A 23,536-nucleotide genomic window follows, 5' to 3' on the forward strand; every position below is an offset into this window, starting at 1 on the left:
AGGTGGACAGTCTGACTTAATATTTTGGCTCTATCACTAACTACCTCTACCATCTTAGACAAGTCACTTAGCCTCCCTGAACTTTGGTTTCATTATCTATAAGATTAAGATATTATTAGTACCTTCCTCACAGAACTATTGTGAGGGGTGATAAGATAGTGTACATCAAGGGCTCATCAAAGTGCCCAGTAAGGACCCAACAAATATGATCTTGCTTTGTATATATATATATTTTATCTTATTGAATAACTCTTTAAGGAATCAATTATTTATTGAGTGGCTCATTGATGAATGACATACAAGTGCCTCCCTCATGGAGGTAACGTTTTAGGGGGAAACAGACAATAAATGAGATGATTCTACCACCCCCCCACACCTTCCTAAACTCCATTCTTCCATTGGCAGGAGCAGGGGGTGATCCAGAACTCAGGGTGCTCTAGGTAGGTCCTTCAATACTTCTTTTCCCCCTAATACTACCAACCGTGCTACCAAAATTGGTTTTGAGACCTTCGGGAGCATGTTTACACCCTTTGTCACTGTACGTGTTGGTCACCATGAGAGGTCCATGTCTCCCAAGATGTTCATTATCACCCAGACTTTCATCCCCCTATGGCACTGTGCATCCTTTTTTTTCCCCTATCTCATCTCCCACCTCTTCCCTTAATGTCATTTGCCTTTTTGCTACAACTGAAATGTATTCTCCTCTGAGGACGTTACTTAGCCCTGCAGTCTTAGTGGGTGGCTGTTTCCTTTTTCATATTCCACACCCCTGTACCATTGCTCCTCCTGGCTCCCCCATGACATTTCCAGACCATTCTCCCTTCCTCCTCCTTAAAACATTCCTCATTTGCATCTCCTGCCCTCAGAGGGTATCACCTAGCATGCATCCTTGTTGCAGTCATCTACTGGCCCCCTGTGTCATGCCCCCTCATTCCTTGAGGAATTGACATTTCCAGACCATTCTCCCTTCCTCCTCCTTAAAACATTCCTCATTTGCATCTCCTGCCCTCAGAGGGTATCACCCAGCACGCATCCTTGTTGCAGTCATCTACTGGCCCCCTGTGTCATGCCCCCTCATTCCTTGAGGAATTGACATTTCCAGACCATTCTCCCTTCCTCCTCCTTAAAACATTCCTCATTTGCATCTCCTGCCCTCAGAGGGTATCACCCAGCACGCATCCTTGTTGCAGTCATCTACTGGCCCCCTGTGTCATGCCCCCTCATTCCTTGAGGAATTTAGTGCCAGGTTTACTGTCACTATTTCCATTATAATTCTTGGTGATTTCAGTAAGCACTTTCCAATATCCTAGTTTCTTTCCTTAAAGTCTTCTGCAATGATATCCCCCCCTCCTAATCACCTACTGTCCTGGTCTTACCCTAGGTCTTATTGTTATCGATTACTCCAACCCCTCCACAATCCCAATGTCAAGTACCCCTTCTTCTGTCTTTCTAGCTCACTCTATCCAGTCCTCCAGCTTCCACAATTGTTCAACCTCATGAGACCTACAGCCTTTTGGTCTGTCACTCACCACGCTTTTGTCCTCATCCCATTCTTCACTGAACTTAAATTCTGTGAGCCAGAATCATAACCGCCATCAACTTCCTTGTGCCTCTCTTTTTCGTCGTGTCCCTCAGCTCTGGTTACACCTCACTCTTCATCAGCCTGTCCCTGTACCCTGTAGCTGAACACGGCTGGTGAGATACACACCATGTCGTCCACTGGTCTCACTTCAAATTTATTGTCAATAACCTCAAGGGCGCCCTTGTGCTGCCAGCCATCATCCTTCATTCCCCTGAATTATTCACTTTCCCAGTCTCCTTGATGACAATTTCATGCCTCATCCTCTGTTTTCCAGTTCCCAGCGCCTCCTCCCCATCTTTACCCTCAGCATAATGAACTCAGTTCCTCTTTCACTGAGAAAACAGAAGCAACCAGAAAAGAACTCCCACAGTGCCTACCTCCACACTTACGTTCCTAACTGCCCCTGGGCTTCCATCTTATTCCTGTTGCTGTGGAGGAGCTGCGAGGCTCATCTGTCTACTCTCAGGCTAGATTCTCATCCACTCTCACTTCCCCAGGGTACCACTTTCATAATTCTCACCTTCCTCTCCCTCATCTATTTTTCTGTCTATCTCAAGTCATTCCCATCAGCACACAAACATGATACAGTTTCTCTAATCCTGACTTCACACACATCTCTTCTGTTTTCAGTAAAACTCACTAAATCCAAGTCCTCACTTTCCATTTTTGCTCAATTTTGAGCAGAATTTAGTCCCCAACACTTCAGAAAACTGTTCTTGTCTAGATCACTAGTGACCCCCACTTGGTCAGTCGAGTGGTCCAGTCTCAGTCCTCCACATTCCGGACCTGTCAGCAGCAACTGTAAGAGTTCAGCCCTCCCGCCTCCTTGAAACACTTTCTTTATTGGATGTCTAGGCTACCCCTGCCTCCAGTTTCCCTGCTGTTCCACTGGCCACTCCTTCTCATTTTCCATTGCTGGTTTCTCTTCATCTTCCTGACCCTTAAACACTGGAACATTTCAGTACTCAGCCAAGGAAGCTCCTCTCTATTGCCACTCACTTCTTTGGAGAGCTGATGCAATCTCTGCTTTATATACCATCCATTCTCTTGACTCAACCTTTAAAATACAACCAGAATCCAGCCACTTCTTACTATTTCCACTGCCACCAGTCACTCCACTCCAAGCTGTCAGTGTCACTCACTTGGGATATAATGGCCTTCTAACTGGGCTTTGTGATTCCACCTGTCAGAGGGAGACACCACTGTGGATGGTGTGGATGGGTGGTCATGGAAGCTTTGGAAGGAGCCAGCCATGCAAAGATCTGAACAAAGAGCATGCCAGATGGAGAAACAAGCAATGTGAAGACAGACGGGAAAGAGCATAGAACATCACTATCCAGGGGGTACTCAATACCTGATACAAAGGTAAAGAGAAAATTAAGAGTAATTGTCATAGGAATAAAAAAATTGAGATCTGACCCACGAGATACATTTTATTTCAACAAAAGTGTGAATACCCACTTTCCTAACATACTAATATTAAAACCTGTGCCGATCTCTGTCACATAGGGTTTGCAAACAATGGATGAAAATAATTGTTTTGTTAGTAGAGTGTTTTAAAAAGCAAGGAATTTTATTTAGAAATCAGATTTCCGGCTCTTTTTGAAACTCTAGGAATAGAGTGTATATTCGATAACACAACAACTGGCTGAAGTTAAGTATGGCTGCTCCCTTTAGATGGGCCCGTATTCCCCCATTCCTACCATTCCCCATTAAATATGCCTGCTCAACTTCACTCATTTGCATTTACTGCTTGGCCCCTGTAGGCATCTGATTTTGAAGTCCTTGGGCTAAGAGGTGAAAAGATTTCATCAGTTTGGATATTTGAGAGGACTCACAAGACTCCTCTGAGTATAGTCACATAGGCTCTTATTTAAGGGGAGAAAGAGAGAAAGAGATTGTAGGCAAGAACTGGACATTCAAAAGACATTCAGGCACACTCCCCAAGGTCCTTCTTATTCTCATATGGGCTTGTCTCCAGATAAAACCACCAAGATCTGTGCAAGAAATCTTCACTTTAGGAGACCTCAACGCAGAAGTTCCCAGAGGGATTTTCTTGTTCCTCTGATTGTATGGTAGAGCCAGGTTGACTAACCAGTTATGACACTGAAAACCATGAGTAAACAAATTGGCTCTAGGGATCACCAGGGGAGTTTCAGACTTTAAACAGCACATCACAAATCTCATTACTCTTATCTTAGCCATGAGTCAGAGCCAGATGTCTAGGTGTCCCAGAGAGAAAGACAGATCTTTTCCAGTCTGGCTTTAAATCAACTCTATGCTAATATAGAAGATAATGTTCTTTGAAGACAAGGTAGCCTGTTCAGAGTCATTGTACCAAAAGGCATCCAAGTTTTGTAAGGTCGTGAGTTTGCCAATCACCAGCCTCATCACCTTCTGATCCCTGTGTGAGGCTCAGTCCTGCTGTCCCCATCCATCCATTCCTTTACCACCCCCAACCATCTGCTTATTCTAAGATAGCAAAGCTTGGCCCCCACCCTCTTTCTAGTCATCAGCTTGCCAGAGTTCTTGCTGTGGCCTTTCTCTGGCCCCTGCCCTGCTCTACCACTTCACTTGTTTCCACCTATTTATTTCTGTTATATTGTGAGTGTTTTTGAAAGCGGAGGACTGGGCTGGCCTTATTTAATCTCTATGCCCCTCTCCCACACTCGCTGATACATAGAGAATGGGGCTGAGCAAATTTCCTTGTAAAGATTTTGGTTTCCATTCTTGATTTTATGTCAACTACTCCTGTCTCAGCTATTAACTCTGAGCCATACTCTGCAATTAATTAGCACTACCGTGATTCTCCTGGACTGGTCCTAGATGTCATCAGATACATGATTCCATCCTCTAGAAGTGACCACAATGGCAGCCTCAACTTGGGCTTTAGTGGAATGGTTGAGGGATTGCCGAGGCTCACTGGGTAATGGTCATATCTGAGATGCCCACGGTGTCCAGGAGAGCTATCAGAGATGTCACACCTCTACTGGTTTTAGTCCAGGCGACACCTCTTCTTACCTGCACTGAGAGGTACCAAAAGGAAATCTCTGCTTTTCTAAGATGGCTCTAGTGTGGTGGTATGTGGACAAGGCAATTTCAGCATTCTCACAACATCCTGAGAGAAGATTAAGGGACCTGCCAGATACCCCTTTGCCCCAGGGCTAGCCCAGGGCAGAAACCTCACTAGTGTCCTGAAAGTTTTCTGTTACAGTTGCTTCCACGATGACTGTAGGCCTATCTTCTACTCACCAAAGACATGGCTAGAGATCTGGTGTCTGGGTATACTTCCAGGCTCACTGCTTGGCTCAGAATATTGCCTTGTGGCTTGAGCTTGGTTATGCGTCACCTGGGTTGATAAAGTCTCTGGGCTGCCTTACAGGGTCTTTAATTTCCTTTAAGTATTGCTGGAGAAAGAACCTCTTCCTGGTTTAAGACCCTATCCTTACACTCTGTTGCTGAAGCAAGTGGCTCTGTCTCTGATTCCCCAATCCATCTGCAGACCCCTACCTCTGGATCTATTGGCCACATGCTGAACCTAGACCTTCCAGGAGGGATGATTCTGCTCTTCCATAACATTGTGGCTTCTCTCGAGCTGCAGGACCAAGCATGAGTGAATGTATTGCATCCTCAGGCAGAGTGACAAATACCTCCAACCCTGTGTCCTTGAATAGTATTAGTGCACCTTTTCTCATGAGCTACTCCATAATTTGGGGCATCGATGAATCACCCAACTGTAAACGTGGATTTCTTCTATCAGATATTAGAACAGTTTACTCAGATATTTCAATAATTGTGGTCAGAGAGGAAAGCTCCTAACCTCATCTATTAAATGAAAACATTAATACTTCCCTCACAGGGTTGGAATGACAAATTAAAATTATTCTATATATCACCTAGCATAGTATCTAACACATGGTAGGGTCTTAAAAGATGCTAATTCCTTTGTCCCTTCCTTTCTCTTCTCCACACTTGTTTCCAAATATCTTATGTGACCTTTTGGAGAGCTCCAACTTTCAGTAGACTGGGAAAGTTAACCTACTTCCAAAGCTTCATTCACTTGAGTTTATCGGACACATAAAGTACTAGAAGAGTCCAATACAGTGACTGCCAGGTTGGTTTCCACTAGACATACTGTTAAAACCAAACCTTTTCTGTGCTAAATGCTTTAGACCCAAAAGGAAGTATTTACTTATCCCAGAAGTTTCCAAGCATCCAGATGTTATATAAACAAAGCACTTGGCCAAACTACCCAAGGCATCTGATTTCATAGGGGTATGCAGATAGATACCCTGATGTTCTTCCATGACTTAGTACCAAAGTGAGACTTCTCCCAGGGGTTCACTTATGTGTTCAACCTTTATCACGTTTACCACGTGATAAAGCAGTAAACTTTATAGATCTGTGACTCCCAGACCCTAGTCCAAGAGAACATTACCCTTCAAGAAAGTATATTTGGATGAATAATAAAGAAGTGGAATAGAAATGGTTCCATCTGGAGATGCTGATTTTTATTCTTGCAAGGCACATGCATGCAGTCTAATAAATACTGGAGTGGCTGCAGAAAAAGGGAGCTCAGAAGTTTCCTAGGATATTAATGCATTTAATTTCTATGTATTCAAGTGAAAAAAATGTGAGAAATGCTTTCTTTGTCCTTGGTTAATTGCTAGATAAAGAAGATTATCCTTCAGGAGCCTCTTCTTTCCCATCACATATAAGCCAGCACATTCTGATTGTTTATCTCCTCAACGTGCTGCCCCTGGTGCTGCGGGTGTATTCTGTCTGTGTGAAGAGCATCTCTAGAGATGGCAAGAGGTTTGTGTTACATACCAGCTCTCTGGAAGGAAATTCAGCGCTGGGTCTCAAGAAACCCTTTGACCTCATGATTTCATTTCTAGGAATCAATTCTGAGCAAATAACTAGCAACGCAGACAAGGACATATGCACAAAGATGTTCTTTGCTGAGTTACTTATCAAGTGGAAAAAATAGGTTATGGAACTTCCAAGACAGAATGGTCTCCACCATGTAATTGTATGTGTACAAATACAAATACAAAGAATAAAGTACGCTAATAACAGCTGTCTTTGAGTGGTGGTGTGATAGTTTTGACTTTACCTTTTATACATTTTTAATGTATTTTTCAGAGTTTTCTACAGTGGGTGTGAATTATTTTAATATTATTTTGTTTATTTCTTGAAAAAATATTAATGGAGTGCTTACAAGGTGTCATTCTCTGCGCTGGGTGCTAGAGACACAGTGGGAACTCCACTCGGGCAGAACTGACAGGTCTCCTCCTCCCCCTCCTCTGGGACATGGCAGTCAAAGGCATCCGACAAACGTTGAGCCAATAAATACATAATAACAAATAGACATATGCTATATGAAGGAATGGTAGTATGGTGCCGAAAGACCAGCAGAGATGACAGAATTTCATGTGGAACAGGACAGGAGTCAGAAAACTATGGACTACAGGTCTGTGGCCTACAGTAAGTCCCCTACATACGAACGTTCAAGTTCTCGAACGTGTGTGAAGTTGCAGCTTGCCCTCCGTCTCCTGTTGCTGACGATCCTTCAGCTCTACCATCTCCCACCTCCTCCCCCTCCTCCAGTCAGTAACTCTTCTTGCCTGCTCACTCGATGCCAGCCCCTGGATGCCAGCTGTTGTACCATACCGCTGTACTTTTCAAGGTACTGCGCTGTAAGATTAAAAATGTTTTCTTTATTTTTTGTGTTTGTTTTTTATGAATTATTTGTGTGAAAAGTATTACTATAAACCTATTACAGTACAGTACTATATAGCTGATTGTGTTTGTTGGGTACCTAGGCTAACTTTGTTGGACTTATGAACAAATTGGACTTACAAACACGCTTTTGGAATGGAACTTGTTTGTATGGAGGAGACTTACCGTATTTTTGTTTTACATTTTTAAAGGATTATAAAGAAAAAAGGAAGAAGAATATGTCACAGAGACCACAAGACTTCTGCAGAGTAAATCATTTGCAAGTAAAATATTTATTCTCTGGCCCTTTACAGAAAAAGTTTGTTGAGTCCTAGTTTGGGACATCAGGGGTGCCTCTCTCAGGAGATGACATTTAATCTGGGAACTTAAGAAACAGAAGAGTTAGGGGAAAAAAGTCCCCCCCCCCCACTGCCACCAAAGTCTTGTTAGAAGAAACTTGAAAAAACTTTAGTCCAAAAAAGCTTTTTGTTGGAAGCTGGCTTCCTTTTCAGGTAAGGATAGAGGGAGGTACATTTAAAGGGAATAAATAAATAAGTTTTTTAAAAAAACTCCTATAAATAAGTTTCTTAGGCTTGTCTTGATCCTCTTTTCTCAAATTCTTATATATGGTTGATTTGATTTTAAAATACCACCAACTTATTGTCATTTTTCCAATCCTGTGGCTTTCTCAGGTACCAGCCCATTTCATTCTAAGCTGCATTGCTCATAACAACAGTAGCAACTTTGATCAGTTATGTATTTACTTTCGAGCCAGGCATCCTGCTACGTACTTTCAACCCAATGTCCTACATAATCCTAACAGCTCTGCAAGATGATCACTAGTATCTGAATTTTACAAAGAAGGAGCAATGATCAGAGAAGCTGAGTGGGGAGCCCATGGTCATGCTGCTGGTAACCCATGGAGCCAGGACTGTGACCATGACCAGCTCAAGTCTTGTGTCTCAAGACTGGGCTCTTCCTTTTATGGGCACCTATCAGTATGGGTTCCTCCCTCTTTTCCATTTTATTTGTGGTGTTACCACCAGTTGAAAGCCCTTCTCACCCCACCACATCCCCCTCCTTTCACTTCCATGCCCCTGCTCTGCAAGTAGCAGAGTGCTTTTGCTACCAAACTTCACTGTCCAAGGCAAAAGAGGAACTAGATAGAACAAGAAGAGCTTTTCAAAATGCTGTCGTAGGGGGTCAGAATATGTGGCCTCCAAATGTGCCACTTTGATATAAGGATTATTTTGAGCTGAAGACAGTTGAGAAAGAGCAGAGTTGAAAAGAAAAAAAGCTCTCTGCCCTACCCCACATTTGCCTAAAAGCAGGCTTAGACTCTAAATCATGGTTTTTAATTACCTCAAAAACCTTGGTGTTATTAGGGGGGACATTGCCTCAAGATGCCACTGAGCTTGTTGAATAGCATTGAAGGAGGGTAGACTTCCTAGCTTTCTAACTAGTCCCTTATCAGCTTCATGCTAAAGTAATTTTCCTTGGATAGGCTCATCTTTCTTCCATTCTTCCTTTTCATGGCGTCCCAAAACAGTACAGGGGAGGAAAAACTTTTTCCCTCTATCCTCCTAGGTTTGGTGGCTGGGGACCCTTCGAATTAAACTGACAAAAGACAGATTAACAAGAGAAAAACAGAATTTATTGCCATGCACAGTGCATATACTTGTGAGTAACTCTAAGGATGGTTAGAATCTGGGCTTAGATAGCATCTTCACAAAGAACAATACATTTGTAGAGAAGTGACAAGACAAACAAACAGGGTTTTAGGCTTCCTAGAGTGGCAAACTGGGGGAAGGTAAATCAGTCTGTGGGGCAAACTAATATAGAGTTGCTTTAGTGAGTTTTGTTATGTAGATTCCTCTTTGTGCAGCACTATGTTGATAAGAGTCTCTGGTGATTTAGAGTCTAAGCCTGCTTTTAGGCAAATGTGAGGGAGAGTTTTGGGTCTGCTCTGTCTTCAGCTCAAAATAATCCTTATATCAAAGTGGCACATTTGGAGGCCGCATATTCTGATCCCTCTACGACAGCATTTTGAGAAGCCCTTCTTGTTCTTTCTAGGTCTTCCTTTGACTTGGACAGTGAGGTTTGGTAGCAAAAGCACCCGGCCTGGAGCTAGGAGACCAGAGTGTAGTGCCAGCAGATCCCGGGCCAGCAGAGAGCTTCCGAGAGAGTCCCTGACCTTCTCTGGTATTCAGTCTCCTCATCGAGTACAGCTAAGGGATTGAACTCAATGTCTAATCTCTAAGATTCATCCATTTGCTTATGTGTCTGGATCAGTCAGGGTGTAGTCAGGAGACAGAAATCATGGCAATTATTGAAACAGAGAGAATTTAATGTAAAAAATTATTAACTGGGTAAGTGAAATGTTTGTAAAAAGTATACTGAGGTAGTGAAGGCAAGGAGCAGCTGCCACCCTTAGGACCTGGGGGAATAAGTTAGAATTATGATAACTTAGAAGCTCAGGGAAAGGGGGCCCTATGGAGCTAGCTCAGATCTCTGGAGAGAGGGCCCAGGCTGGCTGGTGCTGCTCTGGAAGGGGAGGAGAGGGGAGGCGGGATGTGTCTGGCTCTGCTTTTCGGATTCAGCTGCTGCTGCTGTGGAAGGGAATTGCTGCGGCCAGAGAGAAAAGTGTTGCACAGGTGAAACGACAGGAGCGAAAAGCAGAGGTCCCCTCCTTGAAGCCTCCCTCTAGTGCCCCCTACTGGCAGGGCCTAGCAGGGAGCAGCCTGCAAAGTACTTGTATTAGTTTGTGGACAAACTAGGGGCTAGAAGGATGGCTTTGGAGCTGAGAGATAACAGCTCAATAACTGGCACAAAGTTCACTGCTGGGATTGCAGACTGGTGGCCCAGAAGCCACTTAGGGCCGCATCTGATCCATAAACATGTCTTGTGTGACTATCACAAAAGTTAATCAAGCATCTGTGTCTGGGTTTGTTTTTTTAGTCTGACAATCTTCTTCCTGAGAAATTCCACAGAATTTCATCCTTCATGATTTATACTTTTTAGAAACAAACAAATGGGAAGGCAGCTTGGAGATTAGCTATCTCAATGATCCGTTTACAGATGTGAAGGTCAGGCCCTTACAGGGTGAGAGGATTTTCTCCCAAATTACACAACCAGTGAATGAGATCTTTGGGTTCCAAAGTCAGGATTCTTACCACTTCCCCTCCCTGTCTTGTCCTGAAGCTGGGTGTGCTCTAGCCTCTTGCCACTCAGAGTATGGTCTGTGGACCAGCAGCACAAGTCTTGTTAGAAATGCGGACTCTCAGGCCCCGACTCAGACCTACCAAACTGGAAAATCAGAATCTGATTTTAAAAAGATACCTCCATGATTTTTGTACATAGTGAAATTCGAGAAGTGCTGAAGATAGCTTTATTGAAGTAAGAAAAAAATAGAACATTTATTGGACGCTAGTGTTTTTCTCTGGGGTGGGACCAGGGTATGGGGTGTGCAGATTGGTTCTTAGCAAGTGTCCTGACCATTCCTCTGATTCTTATCTTCTCTTCCCCCAATTTGTAGGCCCACATATAGGCATGCAAACACCACATGTGCACGCACTAATACATGTGCATGCATGTGCTCCCTCTCTCTCTCTCTCTCTCTCACACACACACATACATACATGCACACACACCCTCTGAGCCATATATGATCTGGCCTCTGTCCTAACCTCCAGCCCCAATCCCTCACCAGGTGTCCCACGAGTACTGTATTCTACTCACACTGAACTACTTGCAGGTAGTTGCCCAAACACATCAGTTGTTCTTTCAGCCTCCCTGTCTTTGCACGTGCTGTCTGCTGCTGCCTGCGATACACCCCCGTCACCAAGATGGAGACCTGACTGACTTCTATGTGTCCTTCAACAACAGCTCAATGTCTTTCTCTTGGAAGCCTTCCCATGTTGCGTGAGGTGTATCCAGGCTGTGCTCCTCCTCTGTGATTTTAAAATACCTGACATATACCTTTATTGGAGCACTGTTTCTCACCAGGAGATAATCACAGATTTTGTGGTTTATCTCCTTGAATGGAAAGAACCATGCCCCACTGAGCAAGCCATCCTGGGGACAAACCAATGAAGAAAGAATGAACGGATGCAGAGCTACAAAGTCTGACCAATGCTTATCCATAAAGAGCAGTGAAATATAGTAGTTGAAGCAGGGACTCTGAGGTCAGAAGTACTGGTCCCAAATCTTGATATTTCCATCAGTTGTTGACACTGGGGAGCTACTTTATCTCTCTGTGGATCAGTTTCCTCCTGTATAAAATAAGGATAATAACAGTATCTCCCTCACTGGATTGTTGTAAACATGAAAGGGGATCAACAATGCCTGTGAAATGCTTATCACAGAGCCTGTCTAGTGGCTAGTGCTCACCCCGTGTTTGCCGTTTTGCTGCTATTATATGATATATTAGGCTCCTTAAGTTTGTTCGGCATTTACTGTCCCATTATTTATTGCTGTATAACTCAGTGGCCTAAAGCAACCATAGCATCTATTTTGCTCATGGAGCTGCAATTTGAGTGGGACTTCCCTCCTCCCTCCCTTTTTCCCCTTCTTCCTTCTTCCCTTTCCATATGTTTTTTTTTTTTTATTCCAAATGTTTACTGACCAAGTATCATGAGAGAAACACAAGTTTTCTGTTGGCTGAATGGGATGTTGGAAATTCTTGGCAGGGAGTTGCACTAAACTGAGGCCAAAAAATGCTGGAAGCCTAACAGACCTAACTGGGGAAAAAAGTTCCCTCTCTGCTCTGGTCTAGAAGTCTGAATTACCAAGTATAAGGAATTGTGTGAAACTCCAGTGTGAACTGGACTGGTGGTGAGCTCCCAGGGGTCTAACTGGGAGTGGGGAGGAAGGGCAGGGCATCTCAGATGTGGGGCTCTTGGCCGTGGTCAAGGTGTTAGGTGGGTTGTCTAAGTTTGAGGAAGTAGAACCCAGTTCTTTCCTGGGGAAAGCCTGGGTGGACACACACAGGGTTTGGGACTTTTCCAATTGGTTGGGGCATCAGTTGCTGGTAGGAAACTAGCATGGGGACCAAACACAAAGCCAGTCTTGCAAACTAGTACCACTTGGTGAGAATAATAGGGAAGCTACAGCCTGAGGCTCACCCAAGCACCTGACCGAATTCATTCTTGCTGGAGATAGGTCATGGCAACAGAAGATGGTTTTAAGACACCCTCATCAGTGAGTAAGGCAATCCCACTTAACACCCGATGGCTAAGAACCGGGCAAGATTAAGTCTGCTGGGAACCAGATGCTGAAAGCCCTTGGCCAGTCAGGGCTGGATCAGGCAGATAAACTCACAGTCTAACAGGAAGACTAACCCAGACATTATTACAGTACAGCATGACCCAGGCCTGAATTGGGTTTGCAAGTCTTGACTCATTTTCTCAAACACAAGTGTCAGTGACCTAATACAGTGGGAAATTGCTCACTGCATTTTCTGAGCTATGGGCTGAGAAACTGGTAAAATTGTAATGGAGAGAAACCTTGGGTCCAGGAGCACAGGTCCAGCAATTTCCCCTAGACACCCCCATGTTTGACTCCCTGCAGATCTTTGCCAAAATGTCCCATTTCCCTGAGGGCTTCCTGAACCATCTTATTTAGAACTGTCACCTCCCACCCTGACTCTCCTTTTCCCTGCCTCTGTGTTACTTTTCTCTATAACACTTATCAGCATCCCACTTACTGTATCTTTTACTCATTTATAATCTCTTTTCCCCAACTAGAATGTAAGTGCCATGAAGGCAGGGATTTTCATGTGTTTGTACCCTGCTGTATCCCCATTAACAAAAATAGCACTTACCTAATAAGAGGCATTTAATGAATGCTTATAGACTCAGGCATATTTCATGAAGTGACATATACGGAAAAGAAAAATGAAATAACATATTTCATGACTTTGAGCGATGTAGAGGTGAAAAGTTACAATTCACACGAGGGAAGGGAATCCTAGTTAGTGAAAACCATTGACAGCACCAAAGTTATCATTTCTTTTCATCTCATGGAATAAAAATAGTAAAAGAAGGAAATCTGCCACTGGGAAGATAAAGCAGAGCATAGTTGAATTGCTCCTTTTGGGGACCTACCTGCCAGTTGATTAACCAGCTAATGAAGCTCTTTGCTTTACGTGGGCCCTTCCCAGCACACATCTGCATAAATAAAGCATCCGCAGGTCAGGAGAAGCTTCCTTTCTGTGAAAGACAAATGATGTTCTTCGTTTGATTTACAGTCAAGGCTGAGCAAAAGAACACTTACCTAATTCGTATTCAGTATTTCCACTGCATGAAAGACATTCTCCAAAATTTGCTTCTTGGGTTTAGTAAATGATGTACTAGCACAGTCGTTGATAATTAGTAAGTACTCAATATTTAGTAGGAAAGAATTATCCATGTGCTTCTGGGGATTTGCCACCTCTATGAGGATGCTTGCTGGCTTCATTGGAATTCCATAAATGTGTGTACAACACTGTATTTAAATGATATCATAAATTAACTGATTCTATTACAAGGCACATAGTAGTTACATGTGTTGAAGAGAGGATAGCTCATTGCGACTCTCTTCCACATTCCCCTAAGAAATCTGAACGTTGGCTGTGGCTTGGAAAAGGTCCTTCTTGGGTGTTTAATAAAATAAGCTGTCTTGTTGGGAATTGCTGTTTTCACTTGCACCATGTTTTTCCTTCCCATTGCTCCCCATACCTGCTTGGCCACAATTTTCCCTGGAAAATTTCTCTAACCATAACCCCACAAGGACTTTTGTAGCACCAACACTTTTTTTTTTTTTAAATTTTTATTTATTTATTTATTTTTGGCTGTGTTGGGTCTTCGTTTCTGTGCGAGGGCTTTCTCTAGTTGTGGCGAGCAGGGGCCACTGTTCATCGCGGTGCGCGGGCCTCTCACTGTCGTGGCCTCTCCTGTTGCGGAGCACAAGCTCCAGACGCGCAGGCTCAGTAGTTGTGGCTCACGGGCCCAGTTCCTCCGCGGCATGTGGGATCTTCCCAGACCAGGGCTTGAACCTGTGTCCCCTGCATTGGCAGGCAGATTCTCAACCACTGCGCCACCAGGGAAGCCCACCAATATTTTTTTGCTTAAAAATAAAATGACAGAATTTCCCTCATCTGAAGATTATGCATCTGAAAAAAGATACATCAAACTCAGCTATGGTTGATCTATTTTAATATGTAAACCTGGTGAGACTATTATTTTTTGAATACCATTCCTAAGAAGTCACATTTGTCCAACATTTCTAATTGGCCACCAACATCTGTCACATTCCACCTTTTATGTCTGTAACACAGAATTTCTAGGATGCATTAAAATGGGCATCAGATTTTCTAAAATGTTGCATGGTCTCTAATCGCTTGTATTCTCTCTCCACCCTCTCCTCTCTCTTTCTCCTCCTCACAGGGCTGATAGTCTACCTAGGAATGATGGGGGGAGCCTTCATCCTGGGGGGCCTGGCTGATAAGCTGGGGAGGAAGCGAGTTCTCAGCATGTCCCTGGCCGTCAACGCCTCCTTCGCCTCCCTCTCTTCCTTCGTACAGGGATATGGAGCCTTCCTCTTCTGCAGACTCATCTCAGGCATAGGGTGCGTAATTACAGAGGTTCAGCTGGACCTCCCCCCACACCAACCCCAAGACCAGTGGTCCATCATCCATCCTGATACCCTGACTCTGAGTGGTACCTCCAGAAAACTTTGAACTGAGTTTTTGTTTGACTTCCAAGATACTGTGTTAAAGTTGAACCTTAGAAAGGGGTTAGGCTGTAAAGTCAGTCATAAGGTCAAAATAATCCGACACTGCCTTGGCCGGTCTTTCGAATTCACTGGGTTATTTCACCACTGAGCCTAAGGGTGGGACAAGGCAATTGGGTTCCTGCTATGACCATTTTTAGTGTCTGACTTGGTTCTTACTTTCTGGCATTTTCTCTCTGCAGTATTGGGGGTTCTCTGCCCATTGTTTTTGCCTATTTTTCTGAATTCTTGTCCCGGGAGAAACGAGGAGAGCATCTCAGTTGGTTAGGCATCTTCTGGATGACTGGAGGCATCTATGCATCTGCCATGGCCTGGAGCATCATTCCACACTATGGTGAGTGCACTGGCTTAAAAGAACCCAGGGGCCCTTGTTACTATGACACCTGCATCCGAACAACATTCCCTGTCCTCAGCCTTATTCCCACACTCAATCACAGTTCCTGTGTATGACCTTGATCTTTCTAAAAAAATTCTAACACTGGAGACACATGGCTAATTTCAGTACACATGTCTTCCTGGAAATAATACAGTCTACCCTCCCTCACTTCCTCCCTCCTTCTCTCCTTTCCTTCCTTTTCTTTGAAAGGACTTCAACCTTCATCTCCTCCACCCCTCCCCCTCACAGCAAGTTAGGCTCAGTAACCCCATTTTATAGATGTTGTAACAGAAGCCAAGAAGTTGGTGACTTGGCCAAATTGATGACTTGGCCTTGGCCTGACCTTGGATCATGATGCCCCCTCCCTCTCAGTGTGGTGCTCTCATATACCTTCCATTTTAGTGCCTGCTGTCACTCTTTCAGCTGCAAACATGGAGCAGCCCTTACAGACAAGGTCTTGGTTTCAGCTGAGACAATTTTATTATCTTGGATAATTGCAAAAACTGGATTTTCTGGGCAGGGACTTGGCAACATTAACTTTCACTATTGGATTTTATTAAGAGTAAAGTAGGGAGAAGGCAGCAGTTTTGAATTTGATTATGCCTTTTGAGTATCCTGGGTAATATCATCATTACCCTTCAAAATTATGTTTGGTGAACCACTGATTATGGGTGTAGGCTTTGCCATCATCCAGAATCCTGCAGACCATAGGGAGGAACAGAAACTGCCCCTGAAACTGACCAACAATTCTCTACCCATTCCCTTCCTTGGTGTGTGTGTATTTATTGAAGTATAGTTGACTTACAATGTTGTGTTAGTTTCAGATGTACAGCAAAGAGATACAGTTATTCTTATTTATTTATTTATTGGAGTAAAATTGCTTTACAATGTTGTGTTAGTTTCTGCTGTACAATGAAGTGAATCAGCTATATGTATATCTATATTCCCTCCCTCTTGGACCTCCCTCCCACCCTTCCTAACCCACCCAACTAGGTTGTCACAGAGCACCGAGCTGAGCTCCCTGTGCTATACAGCAGGTTCCCACTAGCTATCTATTTTACACATGGTAGTGTATTTATGTCAAACCTAATCTCCCAATTTGTCCCACCCTCCTCTTCCCCCTCTGTGTCCACATGTCTGTTCTCTACATCTACGTCTCAATCCCTACCCTACAAATAATTTCATCTCTAACATTTTTCTAGATTCCACATATATGCATTAATATATGATATTTGTTTTTCTCTTTCTGGCTTATTTCACTCTGTATGACAGACACTGGGTCCATCCACATCTCTACAAATGATCCAGTCACTTTCCATTTTTATAGCTGAGTAATATTTCATTGTATATATGTACCACATCTTCTTTAACCATTCACCTGTCGTTGGACATTTAGGTTGTTTCCATGTCCTGGCTATTGTAAATGGTGCTGCAGTGAACATTGGGGTACATGTGTCTTTTTGAATTATGGTTTTCTCAGGGTATATGCCCAGGAGTGGGATTGCTGGGTCATATGGTAGTTCTATTTTTAGTTTTTTAAGGAACCCCCATACTGTTCTCCATAGTGGCTCTATCAACTTACATTCCTACCAACAGTGCAAGAGGGTTCCCTTTTCTCCATACCCGCTCCAGCGTTTACTGTTTGTAGATTTTTTGATGATGGCCATTCTGACCAGTGTGAGGTGATACTTCATTGTAGTTTTGAATTGCATTTCTCTAATAATTAGTGATGTTGAGCATCTGTTCATGTGCCTCTTGGCCATCTGTATGTTTTCTTTGGTGAAATGTCTATTTAGGTCTTCCGCCCATTTTTTAATTGGGTTGTTTGTTTTTTTGATATTGAGCTGCATGAGCTGCTTGTATATTTTGGAGATTATACATTTGTCCATTGCTTCATTTGCAAATATTTTCTCGCATTCTAGGGTTATCTTTTCCTCTTGTTTACGGTTTCCTTTGCTGTGCAAAAGCTTTTAATTTTAATTAGGTCCATTTGTTTATTTTTGTTTTTATTTTCATCACTCTAGGAGGTGGGTTAAAAAAGATCTTGCTGTGGTTTATGTCAAAGAGTGTTTTTCCTATGTTTTCCTCTAAGAGTTTTATAGTGTCTGGCCTTACATTTAGGTCTTTAATCCATTTTGAGTTTATTTTTCTGTATGGTGTTAGGGAGTGTTCTAATTTCATCCTTTTACATGTAGCTGTCCAGTTTTCCCAGCACCACTTATTGAAGAGGTTGCCTTTTCTCCATTGTATGTTCTTGCCTCCTTTGTCATAGATTAGGTGACCACAGGTGAGTGGGTTTATCTCTGGGCTTTCTATCCTGTACCATTGATCTATATTTCTGCTTTTGTGCCAGTATCATACTGTCTTGATTACTGTAGCTTTGTAGTATAGTTTGAAGTTGGGGAGCCTGATTCCTCCACCTCCATTTTTCTTTCTCAGGATTGCTTTGTCTATTCGGGGCCTTTTGTGTTTCCATACAAATTGTAAAGTTTTTTGTTCTAATTCTGTGAAGGATGCCATTGGTAGTTTGATAGGGATTGCACTGAATCTGTAGATTGCTTTGGGTAGTTTAGTCATTTTCACAATATTGATTCTTCCAATCCACGAACATGGTATATTTCTCCATTTGTTTATGTTATCTTTGATTTCTTTCATCAGTGTTTTATAGTTTTCTAAGTCTTTTTCCTTCTTAGGTAGGTTTATTCCTAGTTATTTTATTCTTTTTGTTGCCATGGTAAATGGGATTGTTTCCTTAATTTCTCTGATTTTTCATTGTTAGTGTATAGGAATGCGAGAGATTTCTGTGCCTTAATTTTGTATCCTGCAACCTTACCAAATTCACTGATTAGCTCTGGTAGTTTTCTAGTAGCATCTTTAGGAATTTCTGTGTATAGTATCATGTCATCTGCAAACAGTGACAGTTTTACTTATTCTTTTCCAATTTGTATTCTTTTTATTTCTTATTCTTCTCTGATTACCATGGCTAGGCCTCCCAAAACTATGTTGAATAAGAGTGGCGAGAGTGGACATCCTTGTCTTGTCCTTAATCTTAGTGGAAATGCTTTCAATTTTTCACCATTGAGTATGATGTGTGCTGTGGGTTTGTCATATATGGCCTTTATTATGTTGAGGTAGGTTCTGTCTATGCCCATTTCCTGGAGAGTTTTTATCATAAATTGGTGTTGGATTTTGTCAAAAGCTTTTACTGCATCTATTGAGATGATCATATGGTTTTTATTCCTTAATTTGTCAATATGGTGTTATCACATTGATTGATTAGTATATATTGAAGAATTCTTGCATTCCTGGGATAAATCCCACTTGATCATGGTGTATGATCCTTTTAATGTGTTGCTGGATTCTGTTTGCTAGTATTTTGTTCAGATTTTTGCATCTATGTTCATCAGTGATATTGGTCTGTGATATTTTTGTCTGGTTTTGGTATCAGGGTGATGGTGGCTTCATAGAATGAATTAGGGAGTGTTTCTCCCTCTGCAGTTTTTTGGAAGAGTTTGAGAAGGGTAGGTGTTAGCTCTTCTCTAAATGTTTGATAGAATTCACCTGTGAAGCCATCTGGTCCTGGACTTTTGTTTGTTGGAAGATTTTAAATTACAGTTTCAATTTCATTACTTGTGATAGGTCTGTTTATATTTCTAATTCTTCCTGGTTCAGTTTTGGGAAATTTTACCTTTCCAAGAATTTGTCCATTTCTTTGTGGTTGTCTGTTTTATTGGCATATAGTTGTTCGTAGTAGTCTCTTATAATCCCTTGTATTTCTGTGGTGTCAGTTGTGATTTCTCCTTTTTCATTTCTAATTTTACTGATTTGCACCCTCTCCCTTTTTTTCTTGTTGAGTCTGACTAAAGGTTTATCAATTTTGTTTATCTTCTCAAAGAACAAACTTTTAGTTTTATTGATCTTTGCTATTGTTTTCTTCATTTCTATTTCATTCATTTCTGCTCTGATCTTTATGATTTCTTTCCTTCTACTGACTTTGGGTTTTCTTTGTTCATCTTTCTCTTGTTGCTTTAGGTGTAAGGTTAGATAATTTATTTGAGTTTTTCTTGTTTCTTGAGGTGAGATTGAATTGCTATAAACTTCCCTCTTTGAACTGCTTTTGCAGCATCCCATAGGTTTTGGGTCATAATGTTTTCATTGTCACTTGTTTCTATGTATTTTTAAATTTCTTCTTTGATTTTTTCAGTGATCTCTTGGTTATTTAGTAGTGCACTGTTTAGTCTCCATGTATTTGTGTTTTTTACAGTTTTTTTCCTGTAATTGATTTCCAATCTCATAGCGTTGTGGTCAGAAAAAATGCTTGATATGATTTCAATTTTCTTAAATTTTCTGAGGCTTGATTTGTGACCCAAGATGTGATCTATCCTGGAACATGTTCCATGTGCACTTGAGAAGAAAGTGTATTCTGCCACTTATGGGTGGAATGTCCTATAAATATCAATTAAATCTATCTGGTCTATTGTGTCATTTAAAGCTTGTGTTTCCTTATTTATTTTCTGTTTGGATGATCTATCCATTGGTGTAAGTGAGGTGTTAAAGTCGCCTACTATTATTGTGTTACTGTCAATTTCCTCTTTTAGAGCTGTTAGCAGTTGCCTTATGTATTGAGGTGCTCCTATGTTGGGTGCATATATGTTTATAATTGTTATATCTTCTTCTTGGATTGATCCCTTGTTCATTATGTAGTGTCCTTCCTCGTCTCTTGTAACATTCTTTATTTTAAAGTCTATTTTATCTGATATGAGAATTGCTACTCCAGCTTTCTTTTGATTTCCATTTGCGTGGAATATCTTTTTCGATCCCCTCACTTTTAGTCTGTATGTGTCCCTAGGTCTGAATTTGGTCTCTTGTAGACAGCATATATATGGGTCTTGTTTTTGTATCCAGTCAGCCAGCCTGTGTCTTTTGTTTGGAGCATTTAATCCATTTACATTCAAGGTTATTATCAATATGTATGTTCCTATTACCATTTTCTTAATTGTTTTGTGTTTGTTTTTGCAGGTCCTTTTCTTCTCTTGTGTTTCCCACCTAGGGAAGTTCCTTTAGCATTCGTTGTAAAACTGGTTTGGTGGTGCTGAATTCTCTTAGCTTTCGCTTGTCTGAAAAGCTTTTGATTTTCCTATCGAATCTGAATGAGATCCTTGCTGGGTAGAGTAATCTTGGTTGTAGGTTTTTCTCTTTCATCACTAAGTATATCCTCCCACTCCTTTCTGGCCTGCGGAGTTTCTGTTGAAAAATCAGTTGATAATCCTATGGAGATTCCTTTGTATGTTATTTTTTGCTTTTTCCTTGCTGCTTTTAATATTTTTTCTTTGAATTTAATTTTTGTTAGTTTGATTAATATGTGTCTTGGTGTGTTTCTCCTAGGATTTATCCTGTATGGGACTCTCTACACTTCATGGACTTGGGTGACTCTTTCCTTTCCCATGTTAGGGAAGTTTTCCACTATAATCTCTTTAAATATTTTCTCAGACCCTTTCTTTTTATATTCTTCTTCTGGGAGCCCTATAATTGAAATGTTGGTACGTTTAGTGTTGTCCCAGAGGTCTCTTAAGCTGTCTTCACTTCTTTTCATTTTTTTCTTTATTCTGTTTTGTGCAGTGAATTCCACCATTCTGTCTTCCAGCTCACTTATTCGTTATTCTGCCTCAGTTATGCTGTTATTGAGTCCTTCTAGTGTATTATTTTATTTTAATTTTTTGCATTACATGGGCCTCTCACCGCTGTGGCCCCTCCCGCTGTGGAGCACAGGCTCCGGACATGCAGGCCCAGCGGCCATGGTTCACGGGCCCAGCCGCTCCGCAGCACGTGGGACCCTCCCAGACCGGGGCACGAACCCGCGTCCCCCGCATCGGCAGGCAGACTCCCAACCACTGCGTCACCAGGGAAGCCCTTCTAGTGTATTTTTGATTTCAGTATTGTGTTGTTCATCTCTGTTTGTTTGTTCTTTAGTTCTTCTAGATCTTTGTTAAACATTTCTTGTATTTTCTCAATCTGTGCCTCCATTCTATTTATGAGATTTTGGATCATGTTTACTATCACTACTCTGAATCCTTTTTTCAGGTAGGTTTCCTATTTCTTCTTCATTTATTTACTCTTGTAAGTTTTTATCCTACAAGACTTGCTCCTTTATCTGTGACATATTTTTTTTGTCGTTTAGTTTTTTTTTTTTTTTTTTTTTTTTGATGGGTGGGATTGTGTTCCTGTCTTTCTGGTTGTTTCACCTGAGGCTTCCAGCACTGGAGTTTGTAGGCTGTTGGGTAGAGCTGGGTTTTGGTACCAAGATGAGGACCTCCTGGAGACCTCACTCCAATGAATATTCCCTGGGAACTGAGGTTCTCTGTTAGTCCAGTGGTTCAGACTCAGAGCTCCCACCACAGGAGCTCTGGCCCAACCCCCAGCTTGTGAACCAAGATCCTGCAAGCCATGTGGGGAGGTAAAATAAAAAGAAAAAAAAAAGAAAGAAGGAAAAAGAAGAAAGAAAAAAAATGAGAACAATAACAAAGAGTAAAAAATAAAATAAGATTAGAAAACTAACATATGTTAGAAAGAAAAAAAATATATATATAGATGAAGCAACAACTGGAAGGTAAAACAGATCCTAAATAGTAAAAAAGAGGAGGAAAAAAAAAAGCCAGAAAAGGCCTTGGCTGTGGGGGCAGCTTAGGCAGGGGCAGGGTTTAGGTGGTGGGCGTGGCCTATGCTTAGGACTGGAAAAGGCCCTGGGGGGTGGGGGGTGGGGCTTAGGCTCAACGCAGCAGGAGGGGCCCAGGAGTGCCTCTGGCCTTGGAGGTCTGAGGACCAGGTCCAGGACCCCAGCAGGCTCACTGGGCCCGAGTGGGTGGGGGAAACGCTAGGTGCATTCTCCCCATCCTCTGATCCTTGAGGGCCCCACCCCATTGGCCTCTCTTCTTCTTCCCCCACTCCTTCCCTCCTATGTCCCTAGGACCCCAACAGCCAGAGGGGGCCTCAGAGAATGGAGGACCAGACCTGGGAGCCCAGCAGGCATCCCAGGGCTTGAGGGAAACAGCTGCCATGCCTCCCCTGATCCTCCAGTTCTGGAGGGTTCCCCCTCCGTCTGCCTCTCCTCTTTTGCACCACCCCCCGCACTTCCCTCCTATGCCCCTATAACCAGTGCGGCCTGGAGGGGGCCTTGGAGGGTGGAGTAACCAGTTTGGGAGCCCTTCAGGATTCCCAGGGACCGATTGGGCAGGGGAAATGCTAGGCATGCTCACCCCGATCCTCCAAGCCCCCAAAGGTCCCTCCAGGCATGTGAACCCCTACCCCCTCCCAGCCACCCCTCAGGGGCACAGGTCCTGTCTGGCCTCCACTTCTCCTTCCCCCTCACTCCCCCCACATCCTACCCAGTCACTCAGGGGTTCCTCCTGTCTCCTTAGGCATTGAGGTCCCCTACCAGCGTCTGGCAGGTGCCCTAGTTGTGGGAAGATGCGAACTCCGTGTCTTCCCACACCGCCATCTTCCACTGTGCAGCTCAATTCTTCTTTTCAGATTCTTTTCCCTTATAGGTTATTACAAAATATTGGGTGGCCAAAAAGTTCATTTAGGTTTTTCCATAACATTTTACAGAAAACCCCAAACGAACTTTTTGGCCAACCCAATATTGAATATAGTTCCTGTGCTATACAGTAGGTCCTTATTGGTTATTTTATATTCAGTAGTGTGTATATGTTAATCCCAGACTTCTAATTTATCCCTCCCCCCTCTTTCCCCTTTGGTAACCGTAAGTTTTTTCTATGTCTGTGGGTTTATTTCTGTTTTGGAAGTTCATTTGTATCATTTTTTAGATTCCACATATAAGTGATATCATATGATAATTGTCTTTGTCTGTCTTACTTCACTTAGTATGACAATCTCTGGGTCCATCCATGTTGCTGCAAATGGCAGCATTTCATTCTTTTCAATCGCTGAGTAATATTCCATCTTATATATGTACCACATCTTCTTCATCCATTCATCTGTCCATGGACGTTTAGGTTGCTTCCATGTCTTGGCTGTTGTAAATAGTGCTGCTATGAACATAGGGGTGCATGCATCTTTTTGAATTAGAG

General features: G+C 42.5%; 1 protein-coding gene across 1 annotated transcript in view; it reads left to right on the plus strand.

The window, feature by feature from the left end:
- The window catches only part of SV2B (synaptic vesicle glycoprotein 2B), an 87,282-nt gene that overhangs the window by 14,146 nt on the left and 49,600 nt on the right, over positions 1-23,536 (plus strand). The window contains exons 2-3 of the mRNA XM_022598935.3: positions 14,728-14,908; positions 15,256-15,407. Of these exons, the coding sequence (XP_022454643.2) occupies positions 14,728-14,908; positions 15,256-15,407 (333 nt within the window). The remainder of the gene's footprint in view (positions 1-14,727; positions 14,909-15,255; positions 15,408-23,536) is intronic.

The sequence above is a fragment of the Delphinapterus leucas genome, chromosome 2, assembly GCF_059928025.1.
Source record: "Delphinapterus leucas isolate spDelLeu-1000000601 "Yukka" chromosome 2, BTC_Dleu_Yukka2, whole genome shotgun sequence".
Taxonomy (NCBI): Eukaryota; Metazoa; Chordata; class Mammalia; order Artiodactyla; family Monodontidae; genus Delphinapterus; species Delphinapterus leucas.